Here is a 17,457-nt window from a genome sequence, read left to right on the forward strand (position 1 = left end):
ATCTGATTCTACTGCTTGCATCAGTTACCTGATGTGGAATAGAGTTCCATGTAGACATGGCTCTATGTAGTACTGTGCGCCTCCCATAGTCTGTTCTGGACTTGGGGATTGTGAAGAGACCTTTGGTGACATGTCTTGTGTGGTATGCATGGGTCTCCGAGCTGTGTGCTAGTAGTTTAAACAGACAGCTCGATGCATTCACCATGTCAACACATCTTATAAAAACAAGTAGTGATGAAGTCAATCTCTCCTCCACTTTGAGCCATGAGAGATGTACATGCATATTGCTAATGTTAGCTCTCCGAGTACATTTAAGGGCTGCCCTGTTCTGAGCCAATTGCAATTTTCCCGAGGTCTCTCTTTGTGGCACCTGACCACACGGCTGAATAGTAGTCCAGGTGAGACAAAACTACAACCTGTAGGACCTGCCTTGTTGATAGTGTTAAAAAGGCATAGTAGCCCTTTATCCTTCTAGTCCTCTCGTTGTAGCTAGCTAGCGTTTCCATTCTGTCCGACATTGTTCCCCGCTTCCGGTCTTCTACAACAACTGTGTGACCATAGCTATGACTCTCTTTGACTCTGCAACTGGACCTAAACTACAACTGTTGCAGGCCTACCCTCAAATCACAGGGCTCTTCTCGCATGCTCTAATTCCCTACGTGGAAGCATTGTGAACCGTAGGATCGGGATTTTTGACCTGGTTACATGTCAACTGTATACTCTCTGTCGGTATTCATGTCATAAGAAAGAATTCCAGTCGACCACACCCCCACAAATTGAGGAAAACAATAATTCTTTCCCATTGTAAAAGAGCAATCTTTGTTTATTTGTTTGTTTATTTGAATGTTTGCACATTTATTGAAAATTAAATAGGTAAATATCTCAGCCATTCACTGTCTCCTTGGTAAGAAACTCCAGTGTAGATTTGGCCTTGTGTTTTAGGTTATTGTCCTGCTGAAAGGTCAAGTCATATCCAAGTGTCTGGTGGAAAGCAGACTGAACCAGGTTTTCCTCTAGGATTTTGCCTGTGCTTAGCGCCATTCTGTTTGTTTCATCCTGAAAAACTCCCCAGTCCTTACCGATTATAAGCATACCCATAACATAATGCTTGCTTGTAAATATGGAGAGTGGTACTCAGTAATGTGTTGTATTTGCTCCAAACATAACACTTTGTATTAAGGACATTGCTTTGCCACAATTTTTTGCATTATTACTTTAGTGCCTTTTTGCAAACAGGATGCATGTTTCAGGATATTTTTTATTCTGTACAAGCTTCCTCCTTTTCACTCTGTTAATTAGGTTAGTATTGTGGAGTAACTACAATGTTGTTGATCCATCCTCAGTTTTCTCCTATCACAGCCATGAAACTCTATAACTGTTTTAAAGTCACCATTGGCCTCATGGTGAAATCCCTGAGCGGTTTCCTTCTTGTATCTTTGTAGTGACTGGGTGTATTGTATACACCTAAAGTGTAATTAATAACTTCACCATGCTGAAAGGGATATTCGATGTCTGCTTTTTATATTTAACCCAGCTACCAATAGGTGCCCTTCTTTCAGAGGCATTGGAAAACATCCCTGGTCTTTGTGGTTTAACCTGTGTTTGAAATTCACTGCTCGACTGAGGGACATGACAGATGTGTTCGGTACAAAGATGAGGTAGGAATTCAAAAATCATGTTAAACACTATTATTGCACACAGTGAGTCCATGCAACTTATGTGACTTGTTAAGCAAATGTTAACTCCTGAACTTATTTTGGCTTGGCATAACAAAGGGGTTGAAAACTAACGTACTCAAGACATTTCATCTTTTCATTTTGAAAAACCATAATTCCACTTTGACATCAGGGTATTGTGTGTAAGCTAGTGACAATACATCTCTATTTAATCCATTTTAAATTCAGGCTGTAACACAACTAAATGTGGAAAAATTCAAGGGGTGTGAATACTTTTTGAAGGCACTGTAAATATGATGTTGTGGGTAAAAATAAGTCAGCTATGATAAGTCAAGTCATCAGACAAACCAAACTATTTTGACATGTACAGTAGGTGTTAGTGTGTGGGTATGTGTGGGTATATTTAGTACGTCTATAATGGTTATAAAGCGCTGTTTTAGAATGTTTAATAAACACAAAATGGGATTTTTCAAACAAAGTTAGTTTAAATACACCATATGAAAACCACACAAACATGTCTGAACTAAAAATCTGCATGTACTTGATAAATTGCCTTAATTTTCTTATTAAAGAATGTCAAAACAATAGTTGAATGGAAGTAATGAAAGAGAGCTTAACGTACAAACACAATATTCAACAAACTTGAGGCTTTTACAGTCCCTTTGGAAAGTCTTCAGACCCCTTGACTTTTTTCACATTTTTTTATGTTACAGCCTTATTCAAAAATTCTATCTACACTCAATACCCCATAATAAGAAAGCAAAAACAGGTTTAGAAATGTTTGCTAATTTATTACAAAAAAAAAAAGGATATATCACATTTACATAAGTGTTCAGACCCTTTACTCAGTACTTTTTTGATGCACCTTTAGCAGCAATTACAGCCTTGAGTCTTCCTGGGCATGACACTACAAGCATGGCACACATGTATTTGGGAAGTTTCTCCCATTCTTTTCTGCAGATCCTCTCAAGCTCTGTCAGGTTGGATGGGGAGCATTGATGCACAGCTATTTTCAGGTCTCTCCAGAAATGCTTGACCGGGTTCAAGTCCGGGCTCTGGGACATTTTGAGACTTGTCCCGAATCCACTCTTGCATTGTCTTGGCTGTGTGCATAGGGTCGTTGACCTGTTGGAAGGTGCACCTTCGCCCCAGTTTGAGGTCCCGAGCGCTCTGGAGCAGGTTTTCATCAAGGATCTGTTTGTACTTTGCTCTGTTCATTTTTCCTGACTAGTCTCCCAGTCCCTGCCTCCGCAGCCAACAAGTGCTCAGCATATGTGGGAACATCTTCAAGACTGTTGGAAAAGCATTACAGGTGAAGTTGGTTGAGAGAATACCAAGTGTGTGCAAAGCGGTCATCAAGGCAAAGGGTCTTTACTTTGAAGAATCTTTGTTTAACACTTTTTTGGTTACTACATGATTCCATGTGTTATTTCATAGTTTTGATGTCTACAATGTAGAAAATAGTAAAAATAAAGAAAAACCCTTGAATTAGTAGGTGTCCAAACTTGACTGGTACTGTATGCAAATAAGGTGTTTTTTATTTGTAATACATTTGCAAAAATGTCTAAAAACCTATTTTCGCATTATGGGTTGTTGTGTGTAGATCAAGGCGTAGTCAAGGCGTCTCAATACTTCCCGAAGGCACTGTATATATTATATATCACACACTCTCTCGATGCAATATTCTACTCAGGAATATTCAACACTGAAATCTGTAACTCTTGTTATACCAAATGCATCTCTATTTTTTTTCTGCTGACAACAATACATTAATCTTTGTCTTTAATGCAAGGTTTGATCTAAACTTTGAGCAGAATGGTTACTTTCTATGTTATAGAATGGAATGTTTTTTCTGCTGGTGTATTCTGAGGTAGCTCCTCTCTGAGAAACTTTTCCCGCAGTGCGTACAGGCAAACGACCTCGCTCCCGTGTGGACCTTCAGGTGCATCTTCAAATGGTGCTGGTGGGAGAACCTCTTCTCACACTGGGGGCAACTGTAGGGTTTCTCCCCTGTGTGGACCCTCTGGTGCCTTTTCAGGCTGGAGGAGTGGGAGAAATTAGCCCGGCACAGGTGGCAGCCGAATGGTTTCTCCCCCGTGTGGACCCTCTGATGCCTTTTTAGGTCACCAGTCTGTGCAAAACGCATCTGACACTGGGTACAGCTGAAGGGTTTCTCCCCTGTGTGGACCCTCTGGTGGATCTCCACCTTCTGGAGGCAGCTGAAGCCTTTGTTACAGAACATGCAGAGAAACCGTTTATCTTTACTATTGCCTGATGTGGCTTCCCCTCCCTGAGCCTGGGCTCTAGCCCTGTCATTTGAGCCGTGTGGGTCGGAAGGTCCCATCGACGTGGACACTGGGTCGCCATCCTGAATGCGTGTAAAGTGCAGTGGTTTGTGACATTTGGATTTGTCTCTAAGCTTTCCCTGTAATCTAATAAATCTCTGCCCTGTGAGTGTCCGTCTCCAAGGTGACGATCTCCATTCCGTGTGGGAGGAGTGTCGCCCTCCACTTTCACTTCATCTACGACCAGACCCCCCCCTTTCTTATCTAGGCACCCTTCAAAGTATACACTACTACTGTACCGGTTCCAGTCCCCTCTAGACATATCAGTCTGTGTCTCTAAACCCAAGGGCATGTTGCCAGGGTCCAGCTCTGTAGAGTAAGAACAAGACGGATCATCACTGCCTGTGTCTAATGCGTCACGATCACCATCTCCACAGGAATGATCCATCATCTGGCTCTGATGAAATAATGGTAAGTACTCTGAGCCAGGAACAGCAGGACAGGCCAGTGGCCCCAGCTTCAGTCTCTCTGGGTCTGACCTGTGGTCAGATCCTGTGTGTAAAAGCCTTTTGGTTACAGTTAAAGTCTCTTTGTCTGTCTCGGACTTGAGGACGGCGTTCGGCATTCCACTGACTGCCGTGATGCTGCGTCTGGTCCTGGGCTGGGGCATAGCGGTGGTGGAATGGTCCCCCGTGTCTACAGTCTGGATTTCTCTGCTGTGTTGTGGGTCGTCTCCTTCAGTCCTCTCCTGCTTGACCGGACACAATCCTCCAGTACCTGCAGCCTCTCCATCTGCAGACTGACAAGAAGAGAGGAGGTTATTACCGGTACATGAGTTGAATTGGATAACAATGTCGTAGGTGTTGAGATAATAGTCATAATACCAACACAGAGATGGTGCTAGTGGGGCACATATCTAGGATAGAAAAACAGGTGCATTATGAGTGTCTGATTAGGATGTCGTGACCTGCAACTTGTAACACCTGAGTAAAGGATTATGATCGGAACTTATTTAAACACTCTGATGTGAGTTATTCACATATCAAATCAAATTTTATTTGTCACATACACATGGTTAGCAGATGTTAGTGCGAGTGTAGCGAAATGCTTGTGCTTCTAGTTCCGACAATGCAGTAATAACCAACAAGTAATCTAGCTAACAATTCCAAAACTACTACCTTATAGACAAGTGTAAGGGGATAAAGAATATGTACATAAAGATATATGAATGAGTAATGGTACAGAGCGGCATAGGCAAGATACAGTAGATGGTATTGAGTGCAGTATATACATATGAGATGAGTATGTAAACAAAGTGGCATAGTTAAAGTGGCTAGTGATACATGTATTACATAAGGATGCAGTAGATGATATAGAGTACAGTATATACGTATACATATGAGATGAATAATGTAGGGTATGTAAACATTATATTAGGTAGCATTGTTTAAAGTGGCTAGTGATATATTTTACATCATTTCCCATCAATTCCCATTATTAAAGTGGCTGGAGTTGAGTCAGTGTGTTGGCAGCAGCCACTCAATGTTAGTGGTGGCTGTTTAACAGTCTGATGGCCTTGAGATAGAAGCTGTTTTTCAGTCTCTCGGTCCCAGCTTTGATGCACCTGTACTGACCTCGCCTTCTGGATGATAGCGGGTGAACAGGCAGTGGCTCGGGTGGTTGCTGTCCTTGATGATCTTTATGGCCTTCCTGTGACATCGGGTGGTGTAGGTGTCCTGGAGGGCAGGTAGTTTGCCCCCGGTGATGCGTTGTGCAGACCTCACTACCCTCTGGAGAGCCTTACGGTTGTGGGCGGAGCAGTTGCCGTACCAGGTGGTGATACAGCCCGACAGGATGCTCTCGATTGTGCATCTGTAGAAGTTTGAGTGCTTTTGGTGACAAGCCAAATTTCTTCAGCCTCCTGAGGTTGAAGAGGCGCTGCTGCGCCTTCTTCACGATGCTGTCTGTGTGGGTGGACCAATTCAGTTTGTCTGTGATGTGTACGCCGAGGACCTTAAAACTTACTACCCTCTCCACTACTGTTCCATCGATGTGGATAGGGGGGTGTTCCCTCTGCTGTTTCCTGAAGTCCACAATCATCTCCTTAGTTTTGTTGACGTTGAGTGTCAGGTTTCCCTGACACCACACTCCGAGGGCCCTCACCTCCTCCCTGTAGGCCGTCTCGTCGTTGTTGGTTGAAGTCGGAAGTTTACATACACCTTAGCCAAATACATTTAAACTCAGTTTTTCACAAATTCTGACATTTAATCCTAGTAAAAATTACCTGTCTTAGGTCAGTTAGGATGACCACTTTATTTTAAGAATGTGAAATGTCAGATTAAAAGTAGAGAATGATTTCAGCTTTGATTTATTTCATCACATTCCCAGTGGGTCAAAAGTTTACATACACTCAATTAGTATTTGTTAGCATTGCCTTTAAATTGTTTCACTTGGGTCAAACGTTTCTGTTAGCCTTCCACAAGCTTCCCACAATAAGTTGGGTGAATTTTGGCACATTCCTCCTGACAGAGCTGGTATAACTGAGTCAGGTTTGTAGGCCTTCTTGCTCGCACACGCTTTTTACATTTACATTTACATTTAAGTCATTTAGCAGACGCTCTTATCCAGAGCGACTTACAAATTGGTGCATTCACCTTATGACCTCCAGTGGAACAGTAGTGCATCTAAATCTTTTCAGGGGAGGGGGTGAGAGGGATTACTTTATCCTATCCTAGGTATTCCTAAAGAGGTGGGGTTTCAGGTGTCTCCGGAAGGTGGTGATTGACTCCGCTGTCCTGGCGTCGTGAGGGAGTTTGTTCCACCATTGGGGGCCAGAGCAGCGAACAGTTTTGACTGGGCTGAGCGGGAACTGTACTTCCTCAGTGGTAGGGAGGCGAGCAGGCCAGAGGTGGATGAACGCAGTGCCCTTGTTTGGGTGTAGGGCACAGCTCCGTAGGCAAGCACCATGGTCTTGTAGCGGATGCGAGCTTCAACTGGAAGCCAGTGGAGGGAGCGGAGGAGCGGGGTGACGTGAGAGAACTTGGGAAGGTTGAACACCAGACGGGCTGCGGCGTTCTGGATGAGTTGTAGGGGTTTAATGGCACAGGCAGGGAGCCCAGCCAACAGCGAGTTGCAGTAATCCAGACGGGAGATGACAAGTGCCTGGATTAGGACCTGCGCCGCTTCCTGTGTGAGGCAGGGTCGTACTCTGCGGATGTTGTAGAGCATGAACCTACAGGAACGGGCCACCGCCTTGATGTTAGTTGAGAACGACAGGGTGTTGTCCAGGATCACGCCAAGGTTCTTAGCGCTCTGGGAGGAGGACACAATGGAGTTGTCAACCGTGATGGCGAGATCATGGAACGGGCAGTCCTTCCCGGGAGGAAGAGCAGTTCCGTCTTGCCGAGGTTCAGCTTGAGGTGGTGATCCGTCATCCACACGGATATGTCTGCCAGACATGCAGAGATGCGATTCGCCACCTGGTCATCAGAAGGGGAAAGGAGAAGATTAATTGTGTGTCGTCTGCATAGCAATGATAGGAGAGACCATGTGAGGTTATGACAGAGCCAAGTGACTTGGTGTATAGCGAGAATAGGAGAGGGCCTAGAACAGAGCCCTGGGGGACACCAGTGGTGAGAGCACGTGGTGAGGAGACGGATTCTCGCCACGCCACCTGGTAGGAGCGACCTGTCAGGTAGGACGCAATCCAAGCGTGGGCCGCGCCGGAGATGCCCAACTCGGAGAGGGTGGAGAGGAGGATCTGATGGTTCACAGTATCGAAGGCAGCCGATAGGTCTAGAAGGATGAGAGCAGAGGAGAGAGAGTTAGCTTTAGCAGTGCGGAGCGCCTCCGTGATACAGAGAAGAGCAGTCTCAGTTGAATGACTAGTCTTGAAACCTGACTGATTTGGATCAAGAAGGTCATTCTGAGAGAGATAGCGGGAGAGCTGGCCAAGGACGGCACGTTCAAGAGTTTTGGAGAGAAAAGAAAGAAGGGATACTGGTCTGTAGTTGTTGACATCGGAGGGATCGAGTGTAGGTTTTTTCAGAAGGGGTGCAACTCTCGCTCTCTTGAAGACGGAAGGGACGTAGCCAGCGGTCAGGGATGAGTTGATGAGCGAGGTGAGGTAAGGGAGAAGGTCTCCGGAAATGGTCTGGAGAAGAGAGGAGGGGATAGGGTCAAGCGGGCAGGTTGTTGGGCGGCCGGCCGTCACAAGACGCGAGATTTCATCTGGAGAGAGAGGGAGAAAGAGGTCAGAGCACAGGGTAGGGCAGTGTGAGCAGAACCAGCGGTGTCGTTGACTTAGCAAACGAGGATCGGATGTCGTCGACCTTCTTTTCAAAATGGTTGACGAAGTCATCTGCAGAGAGGGAGGAGGGGGAGGGGGAGGAGGATTCAGGAGGGAGGAGAAGGTTGCAAAGAGCTTCCTAGGGTTAGAGGCAGATGCTTGGAATTTAGAGTGGTAGAAAGTGGCTTTAGCAGCAGAGAGAGAAGAGGAAAATGTAGAGAGGAGGGAGTGAAAGGATGTCAGGTCCGCAGGGAGGCGAGTTTTCCTCCATTTCCGCCGGCTGCCCGGAGCCCTGTTCTGTGAGCTCGCAATGAGTCGTCGAGCCACGGAGCGGGAGGGGGAGGACCGAGCCGGCCTGGAGGATAGGGGACATAGAGAGTCAAAGGATGCAGAAAGGGAGGAGAGGAGGGTTGAGGAGGCAGAATCAGGAGATAGGTTGGAGAAGGTTTGAGCAGAGGGAAGAGATGATAGGATGGAAGAGGAGAGAGTAGCGGGGAGAGAGAGAGCTTTGAAGGTTGGGACGGCGCGATACCATCCGAGTAGGGGCAGTGTGGGAAGTGTTGGATGAGAGCGAGAGGGAAAAGGATACAAGGTAGTGGTCGGAGACTTGGAGGGGAGTTGCAATGAGGTTAGTGGAAGAACTTCCTGCCTTGTGAGTAGGGGGAAGGTGAGAGGGTGAGGTCAAAAGAGGAGAGGAGTGGAAAGAAGGAGGCAGAGAGGAATGAGTCAAAGGTAGGCGTGGGGAGGTTAAAGTCGCCCAGAACTGTGAGAGGTGAGCCGTCCTCAGGAAAGGAGCTTATCAAGGCATCAAGCTCATTGATGAACTCTCCGAGGAACCTGGAGGGCGATAAATGATAAGGATGTTAAGCTTGAAAGGGCTGGTAACTGTGACAGCATGGAATTCAAAGGAGGCGATAGACAGATGGGTAAGGGGAGAAAGAGAGAATGACCACTTGGGAGAGATGAGGATCCCGTGCCACCACCCCGCTGACCAGAAGCTCTCGGGGTGTGCGAGAACACGTGGGGACGAAGAGAGAGCAGTAGGAGTAGCAGTGTTGTCTGTGGTGATCCATGTTTCCGTCAGTGCCAAGAAGTCGAGGGACTGGAGGGAGGCATAGGCTGAGATGAACTCTGCCTTGTTGGCCGCAGATCGGCAGTTCCAGAGGCTACCGGAGACCTGAACTCCACGTGGGTCGTGCGCGCTGGGACCACCAGATTAGGGTGGCCGCGGCCACGCGGTGTGGAGCGTTTGTATGGTCTGTGCAGAGAGGAGAGAACAGGGATAGACAGACACATAGTTGACAGGCTACACAAGAGGCTACGCTAATGCAAAGGAGATTGGAATGACAAGTGGACTACACGTCACGAGTGTTCAGAGAGTTAAGAGTTTTTCAGTTCTGCCCACAAATTTTCTATAGGATTGAGGTCAGGGCTTTGTGATGGCCACTCCAATACCTTGACTTTGTTGTCCTTAAGCCATTTTGCCACAACTTTGGAAGTATGCTTGGGGTCATTGTCCATTTGGAAGACCCCCCTCCCCCCTTTTCCTCCAAATATAATGACGGTCATTATGGCCAAACAGTTCTATTTTTGTTTCATCAGACCAAAGGACATTTCTCAAAAAAGTATGACCACGGCTGCGTGGTCCCATGGTGTTTATACTTGCGTACTATTGTTTGTACAGATGAACGTGGTACCTTCAAGCGTTTTTAAATTGCTCCCAAGGATGAACCAGACTTGTGCAGGTCTACATGGGAAGAATGTGAATATCCTCTGGATGGCGTGGGCAGGACACATAATGAGGAGATGGGGAAGACCCCACCAGGGCAGTTCTCTACCGACCGCGCCTCCACAATTTCAAAAGGACGTGGAAGAGGAAGGAGAGGCCCTGAGGTGCTCAACCTTCCAGAATTGCCAAATATGCTACCACTGCGCCAAACTAGGGCAAGAAAGGGAAAAAGTGTTGATAATGTAAATAGGTATATTCACTGTGGTATTAAAATGGTATGAAGTGCTCAAGCTAATTCTATATGAAAAGGAAGGTGTTGAGATAATGGCGTTAGCGGGGCACCTAGCAAGGATAGATCAATCTATCAAATTTGATTGGTCACATACATATGGTTGTGCTTCTAGTTCCGACAGTTCAGCAATATCTAACAATTCCACAACAAATACCCAATTCACACAAATCTAAGTAAGGAACGCAATAAGAATATATGGATGAGCAATGTCAGAGTGGCCTAGGCTAAGATAGATAGTATAGAATAGAGTATATGCATATGAGAAGAGTAACGCAGATAGGATGTCGTGACCTGTAACATGTCATATCTGAGTAAAGGATTATTCTTGCATCTTATCCAACTCTCCGACGTGAGTTATTCACACACACATATTAACAGTAGGGAAGTCTCACAAGCTCCCCTATGTACATGTATGCAAGTGAATAGCTGAGGGGAGCCTTTCTGAAATAGACAGGCCACATTTGAGTTACAAAGTAATTGTAATTTTCAATGCAACACTATTACACTAACCTCTATCATGATAACATGCTGGGTTGAGGTTCCACTCCCCTCATCAAGAGTGATTTGTTGGTCATCTCTCCATGTATTGTGCCCCGCTGGCTTCACAAAGTTCCTGTGGCCTCCAGTGAGATGTCCTTCAACCGAGAGAGTGATTGGAGGAAAAGAGGTGGTTCGGTTAGCTACTGTTAATGTTCAACGGTATATTGTACACTATTGATGCTGTCTAGAATTGGCAAGGTAACACTTCTCATAACTACTTGATAGACTATTAATTGATTGATGTAGGCCGATTATGTTCCATGCATCACATTGTTTTCAATTAGTAAATAATAAGAAATACAGTAAATAAAGGATCTGGTTACAATATGATATTGTGTCTTTGCGCAAGGTAGAATCAGGAGAATTATTGCATTCTATCCAAAAACTGACCAAGACCCAATTCTGGGTTACACATCTGAACACGTGCAAAGGGAAACGGGGCAACAGGCACTGAGCTATATATGAACGGCGACCTGCTCCGCAGCCTCCTACAAAATGTACCTCTTGCCATTCCTCTGTATCGGTCGAGGATCTTGACACTACTGGGACGACTGGCGAGGACGCGCTCTCGCATTGTTCTCTCTGCGCGCTCCCGTGACACCTTCATTTCCAGTAGTTTCCTCCGCAATCCTCTGTTTTCTTTCTGGCTTTGAGTTATTTCCAAACGAAACACTGCATAGTCGTCATCTACGAGTTTACAGATCTCTGCCACGGCTGTATTTGCTAGCACCTCCATGATGGAGGCTATTTGAGTGTGAAAAACCATACAGTTAGCCATTGTTAGCAGCTAGCGATACCAAGATAACGTCTAACAACCAAGTCCTGTCTCTAACGCGAATTAAATAATAGATGGGGAATGTGATGCTGCGCAGTTAAATGAGCCATATTTTGAGTTCCATGGTATTCAAAAATGTCCAAATAACAATGAAAAAACGCTCATGTGTAAATTGTTCTTGGTCATAGTTTACTTCCGTACATACTGAGAAAGGATGTTATTAGTTGGTGTCTTCTACGTGTGGCTTTCCAGCAGACTAGACGCTGTGTTGCTTATTGCTGCCTTTCGCAGCTCGGAGGGTGGATTGCACCTTTTTGGTTAAAAAAAAAAAAGTAAGGGGAAAATCATCAAGGTCACTGTTGCTTCTACATTTATAAAGTTTTATCATAAATTACTGGTCCCCTCCCCATGTCAAACACTTGGATTCATTATTAAGGGGTAAGGTAACATCACCTTAACTCTCATTTTCATACAACATGATATTCTCTTATCTAATTTAAATAAGGACCACCGTGTAACCAACACCAGAAAAGGCGTGTTTGCAGAGGAGCGTGGTTTATATTGCTATATAGCTACTCCACTGGTGCCAAAATTTGACAGTGAGGTGTCAGCAAATATAATTTAAAGTTTACCCTATTCATCTATTGGCTGTGCCTGGGGGTAGCTAGTTACGGTCTAGCTAGTTCTTCAGCCTGCATGGAACAAAAGGGTTATTCAAAACTCAAACGCAGTTGTCAGGTCAACACACCCGTCAGTGCTGCTGTGAACTGCATCACGAGAGACATGCCAAACAGGAGATGTTTTACAAAAAAACTGAGATGATTTTACAACAACACTTCTCCCTGCATCCAAGTTGCTTGATATAGGTGTTTCAAAGGGCTGTCAGTCAAGGCAAAGCTCATTAATATAAGCTCCCCACACACCCAACCTGTCTTTTCTAACTTCCTGGTAGTTAGTTAAAAAATATGTTTCAGAATGACTGTTCAGGACCTCTAAATTGCACCACCATCTAACCCTACACCCACCCACCCACCCACTCTCCCCAAAAACCCACCACCCCATCAAACTACTTTGGCCCTAAGAGATCCTACATCTGGCCATCAGCCTTGGAGGATGGAACCCCTTCTCTCAAAACTCCCTGTACATTTTCTGCACTAAAATCTCTCACACCCAAATATTTCTCTGCTGCTGCAACTACCACATCTATCTTCTGTGAATTCTACTCCATCAGTGCAGTGTGGTTGATCACCATGGCTATAAAAGCAGGAAATCCAACCTGACAAAATCTCATACTCTCTGGAGCTCTCCCTTTAGGCCTACTCACTAGGGGGCTCCCAGTCAAATCACTCACCTCTACTCTCTTCCCTGCCTCAGCATAGGAAACTTTCCTCCCAACTCGAACTCTGGCAATCTCAACCTGTCTCTGAGGGCGCTTCGGATCCCCAGCTGCATGAGCGCCCCCACAGTTGACATACAATGCTTTCTCTATCCCAACTGGACACTCCTTATGACTATTCCCTCCTACACATTTCTCACATTGTGTGATATCCCTTCTACACACTGATGCAACATGTTTGAATCCTTGGCACCTAAAGCACCGTAGCGGGCTCGGAACATAGGCCCTCATAGAATAGCAAATATAACCTAACCTGACCTTATCAGGTAGAAACTCTGTCAAAGCTCAACAAGACAGACGATATTCTCAGTCTCACCATTGCCACCGGGTCTACAGTACGTCTCACCAAATAGCGGGCGTCACAAACTCCACAAATATATATTTTCCTTTGATCCACCTCTACACGCAACACTACCCCACTGATCACCCCTTTGAGCGGCTCCCTGTTCCAGAGAGCAAAGCATGACAGAGGTTGAGCCCTGAGCAGCGAAGCATCCGCTTCCTCTGGGTGGAGGATGCACACAAAAAATCCCATCAGTCCAAAATCTATTCCGGTAGGCTTCACAAGGCAAATATTGTAAGTCTACCACTTAATTCTGGTCTACCTCACCACTGCTAATGTTTTCTTGGGGGAAGGGGGTGTTATACAAAAGAGGGACAGTATATTTTTTTATGAATAGAACAGACCAATTCAGAGGGGGAATATAGTTACACTTCAATGAGAATATTTTGTGTGTGCCAGCACACTAAAAAAGAAGTCTGTTTCATGTGAGAAAGATGCTCAACTGAGGGACTTAGTAATCCCCAAAAAAACTCTAACCCTAAGACACTAAACATGATAACTATAATATATCAGCTATTGAATGGTTCCCAGATATCTCCTGTTTACATCTTAAGCCACACTGCTATGATTTCTCCCCGTTGTGAACACTCCTATGTCTGATAAGGTTACTCAGGAAGGAGAAGCTCTTGTAACACAGTTTGCATTTGAAGGGCCTCTCCTTGGTGAGAACGGTCTGGTGCCTCTTCACATAAGTCGCCTCAGTGAAGCGCTTCCCACATGTGGGGCAGGCATACGGCTTGTCAGCATCCGTCCTAACGCCCGGCTTCCCACGTTGTGACCCAATGACGTCAGAGGAGGTAGAAGCAGGAGCCACCACCCTCAGGTGGTTAGTCTTTGAGCTCCCTCCTTGACCTCTAGTCATTGTTTGGGTGTTGTTAGGATTGTGTGATGTGTTATAGGCTAGGTACCTCTTGTGGTGAATGTCCATCCTGACCCTGTCTGTATTGGACCCAGGTCCAGGCTTTCTATGAACCCAGTCACCAGATGAGATCCTGAAGGAGATAGACTTCCGCCAGGAGGGTCTCCTACCACTCTCTGTGAAGGCTGAAGCCCAGGGTGACCTGCTCTGTTCATCATGGATACTGTGGTGTTTGTATCATAGGAACAGGAAGGTCTATCTCTATCAGACCCAGGCCCTGCTTCATCCCTGCACTAAGACTGTGAAGAGAAGGGTCTGGGCTGCAGACTGGATCCTTGACTGGAGCCTCGATCAGGGAGGTGTTTCTTACAGAATACATATGAAAAGCATATGCATAAACATGGTAGCAATTAAAATGGGAACAGTTAGGTGCTTATAGGAACATTATCAGACCAAAGTTGAGGACACAACATTTCACGTGATACAAGACTGAATCCCAAAATCACTATTTTGACATTTACTGCACTTTTCACCGCATTTGTTGATAATGAAATCTGAAAATACTCTGGATACATTCATTAATATGATGAGAATATTCCCGGAAAATGTGGGATAAGTGCAACATAAGACCAGAAAACGACAAGGGTTTAAGTGAGGACTAACTGGTGACACCTCTCCAAAGTGTGCACAGTTCCTAAGTAATTTCACGACACAAAGTCTTCAACTATCAGGTGCTTTTTTGAGCTCCTAGCTGTGCCATTGAGGAACTAGAGCAAACAGACTTGTAGTTGTTTTGAACACAGCCCTGCATCCCCGACATCACACAATTACTGTTGTTTACACTATCCAAAAACAGCCCATTATAAATTTCATTCTGGGTCAGGTAAGCATCATTTGAAAGCTTGTTCTATTGCCAACATGAGGTACGATCTTAGTGTTAAGGTTTCACAGGGCAATTCAAAGAAACGGGTTGTAATTGTATAGATATAGAAAGGAGTCGGGTGCATTCAGGTGTGTGTTTCGTGACAAATTTTCTTCACAATAGACAGACTCATTCTGTTCAGAACAACCCAGGGTATGATGCCATGTCATCTAGTAAATGTACATCAAACATAGTGATCATAAATGTTCACAGTGTTTATGACATGAATTTGATGACATGGAAATGTGAAGAGCACGTCTGGACTCACAGGTTTTTGACTTGCAAGTATGACATCAAAGCAGTATTTATTATAATCCTCAACGTCTCATCTTTCAGAATACATTGAGACCTCTTAATTTACAGCATTTCCCTCAGAAAACAAAACATCTGCAAAAGTTGCCCAATTAGAGGGAGGGATGGGGGCAACTTCTTGTTGCGTGTGGTGCTCAAGTTCAGAACAGCTGTCATTCAAAACCCATCCAGCGCTGTGAAGCACAGAGCCTGAGCTCTTGACGTCATTTACAGCATTTTACTGTACAGACAATGCTTATCATTTTTTTTTGTTTACCCCCCTTTTTGTCCCCATTTTCATGATATCCAATTACGATCTTGTATCATCCCTCCAACTTCACAACGGGCTCTGGAGAGGTGAAGGTCAAGTCAAGTGTCCTCCGAAACATGACCCACCAAACTGTGCTTCTTAACACCCGCCCGCTTAACCCGGAAGTCACCTGCACCAATGTGTCGGAGGAAACACTGCTCAACTGACAACCGAGGTCAGCCTGCAGGCGCCCAGCCTGCCACAAGGAGTCGCTAGAGCGCGATGAGCCAAGTAAAGTCCCCCGGCCATCACACCAACCATCACCATATCATCTACTCTGCCTTTTCATACTCATTCTTTCCTCAGTTCACCTCATCTAGTTTCCTACTGCATCCAAATACAACAGAATTAACTACAAACAAACTAACTAGTAATACATTACATGTTTAGTTTATTAGGATCCCGATTAGCTACTGCACATGCATCAGCTACTCTGCCTGGGGTCCACATAAAACATACAAATACATGACAAAGTACAGAACTGTAATAGACAAGAACTAGTTATTACATTCAACAAAAAACAAAAATGAAAACGTAAGAATTAAGTGCCTTCTGAAAGTGTTCAGACCCCTTGACCTTTCCCACATTGTTACATTACAGCCTTATTCTGAAATTTATTCAATTGTTTTTTCCGCTCATCAATCTACACACAATACCCCATAATGACAAAGCAAAAATAGGTTTTTAGAATTTTTTGCTAATTTATTAAAAATAAAAAATGGAAATATTCAGACCCTTTACTCAGTACTTTGTTGAAGCACCTTTGGCAGCAATTACATTATTGAGTCTTCTTGGATATGACGCTACAAGCTTGGCACACCTGTATTTGGGGAGTTTCTCCAATTATTCTCTAGTGGAGATCCTCTCAAGCTCTGTCAGGTTGGATGGGGAGCATTGCGGCACAGCTATTTTCAGGTCTCTCCAGAGATGTTAGATCAGGTTCAAGTCCAGGCTCTGGCTGGGCCACTCAAGGACATTCAGAGACTTGTCCCGAAGCGTGACTTGGCTGTGTGCTTAGAGTCATTGTCCTGTTGGAAGGTGAACCTTCGCCCCAGTTTGAGTCCTGAGTGCTCTGGAGCAGGTTTTCATCAAGGATCTCTGTACTTTTCTCAGTTTATCTTTGCCTCGATCCCGACTAGTCTCCCAGTCTCTTGCCGCTGAAAAATATATCCACAGCATGATGCTGCCACCACAATGCTTCACCGTAGGGATGGTGCCTGGTTTCCTCCAAGCGGGCTGTCATGTGCTTTTTACTGAGGAGTGGCTGCTGTCTGGCCACTCTACCATAAAGGCCTGATTGGCGGAGCGCTGCAGAGATGGTTTACCTTCTGGAAGGTTCTCCCATCAATACAAAGGAACTCTAGAGCTCTATCAGAATAACCATTGGGTTCTTGGTCACATCCCTGACCAAGGCCTTTTCCCCCCGATTGCTCAGTTTGGCCGGGCGGCCAGCTCTAGGAAGAGTCATGGTGGTTCTAAACTTCTTCCATTTAAGAATGATGAAGGCCACTGTGACCTTGGGGAACTTCAATGCTACAGAAATATTTTGGTACCCTTCCTGTCTCGGAGCTCTACGGACAATTCCTCCAAACTCATGTGTTGCCTTTTCAAATCAGGTCCAATCAATTTAATTTACCAATGGTGGCCTTCAATCAAGTTGTAGAAACATCTCAAGGATGATCAATGGAAACAAGATGCACCTGAGCTCAATTTCGAGGCTCATAGCAAAGGGTCTGCATCCTTTTTTGTTT

The 17,457-nt window shown here is 45.1% G+C and overlaps 1 protein-coding gene across 1 annotated transcript; it reads right to left on the reverse strand.

The window, feature by feature from the left end:
* Nucleotides 1-2,446: 2,446 nt before the first annotated feature.
* On the reverse strand, nucleotides 2,447-11,818 carry LOC115145737 (zinc finger and SCAN domain-containing protein 32-like). Its single transcript, XM_065004012.1, is given in 4 exon segments — nucleotides 2,447-4,046; nucleotides 4,049-4,760; nucleotides 10,781-10,905; nucleotides 11,312-11,818. Coding segments are annotated over 4 exon segments (1,653 nt in total). The 5' UTR covers nucleotides 11,589-11,818; the 3' UTR covers nucleotides 2,447-3,507.
* Nucleotides 11,819-17,457: the final 5,639 nt, after the last annotated feature.

Source organism: Oncorhynchus nerka, linkage group LG18 (genome assembly GCF_034236695.1).
Source record: "Oncorhynchus nerka isolate Pitt River linkage group LG18, Oner_Uvic_2.0, whole genome shotgun sequence".
NCBI classification, from domain to species: Eukaryota; Metazoa; Chordata; class Actinopteri; order Salmoniformes; family Salmonidae; genus Oncorhynchus; species Oncorhynchus nerka.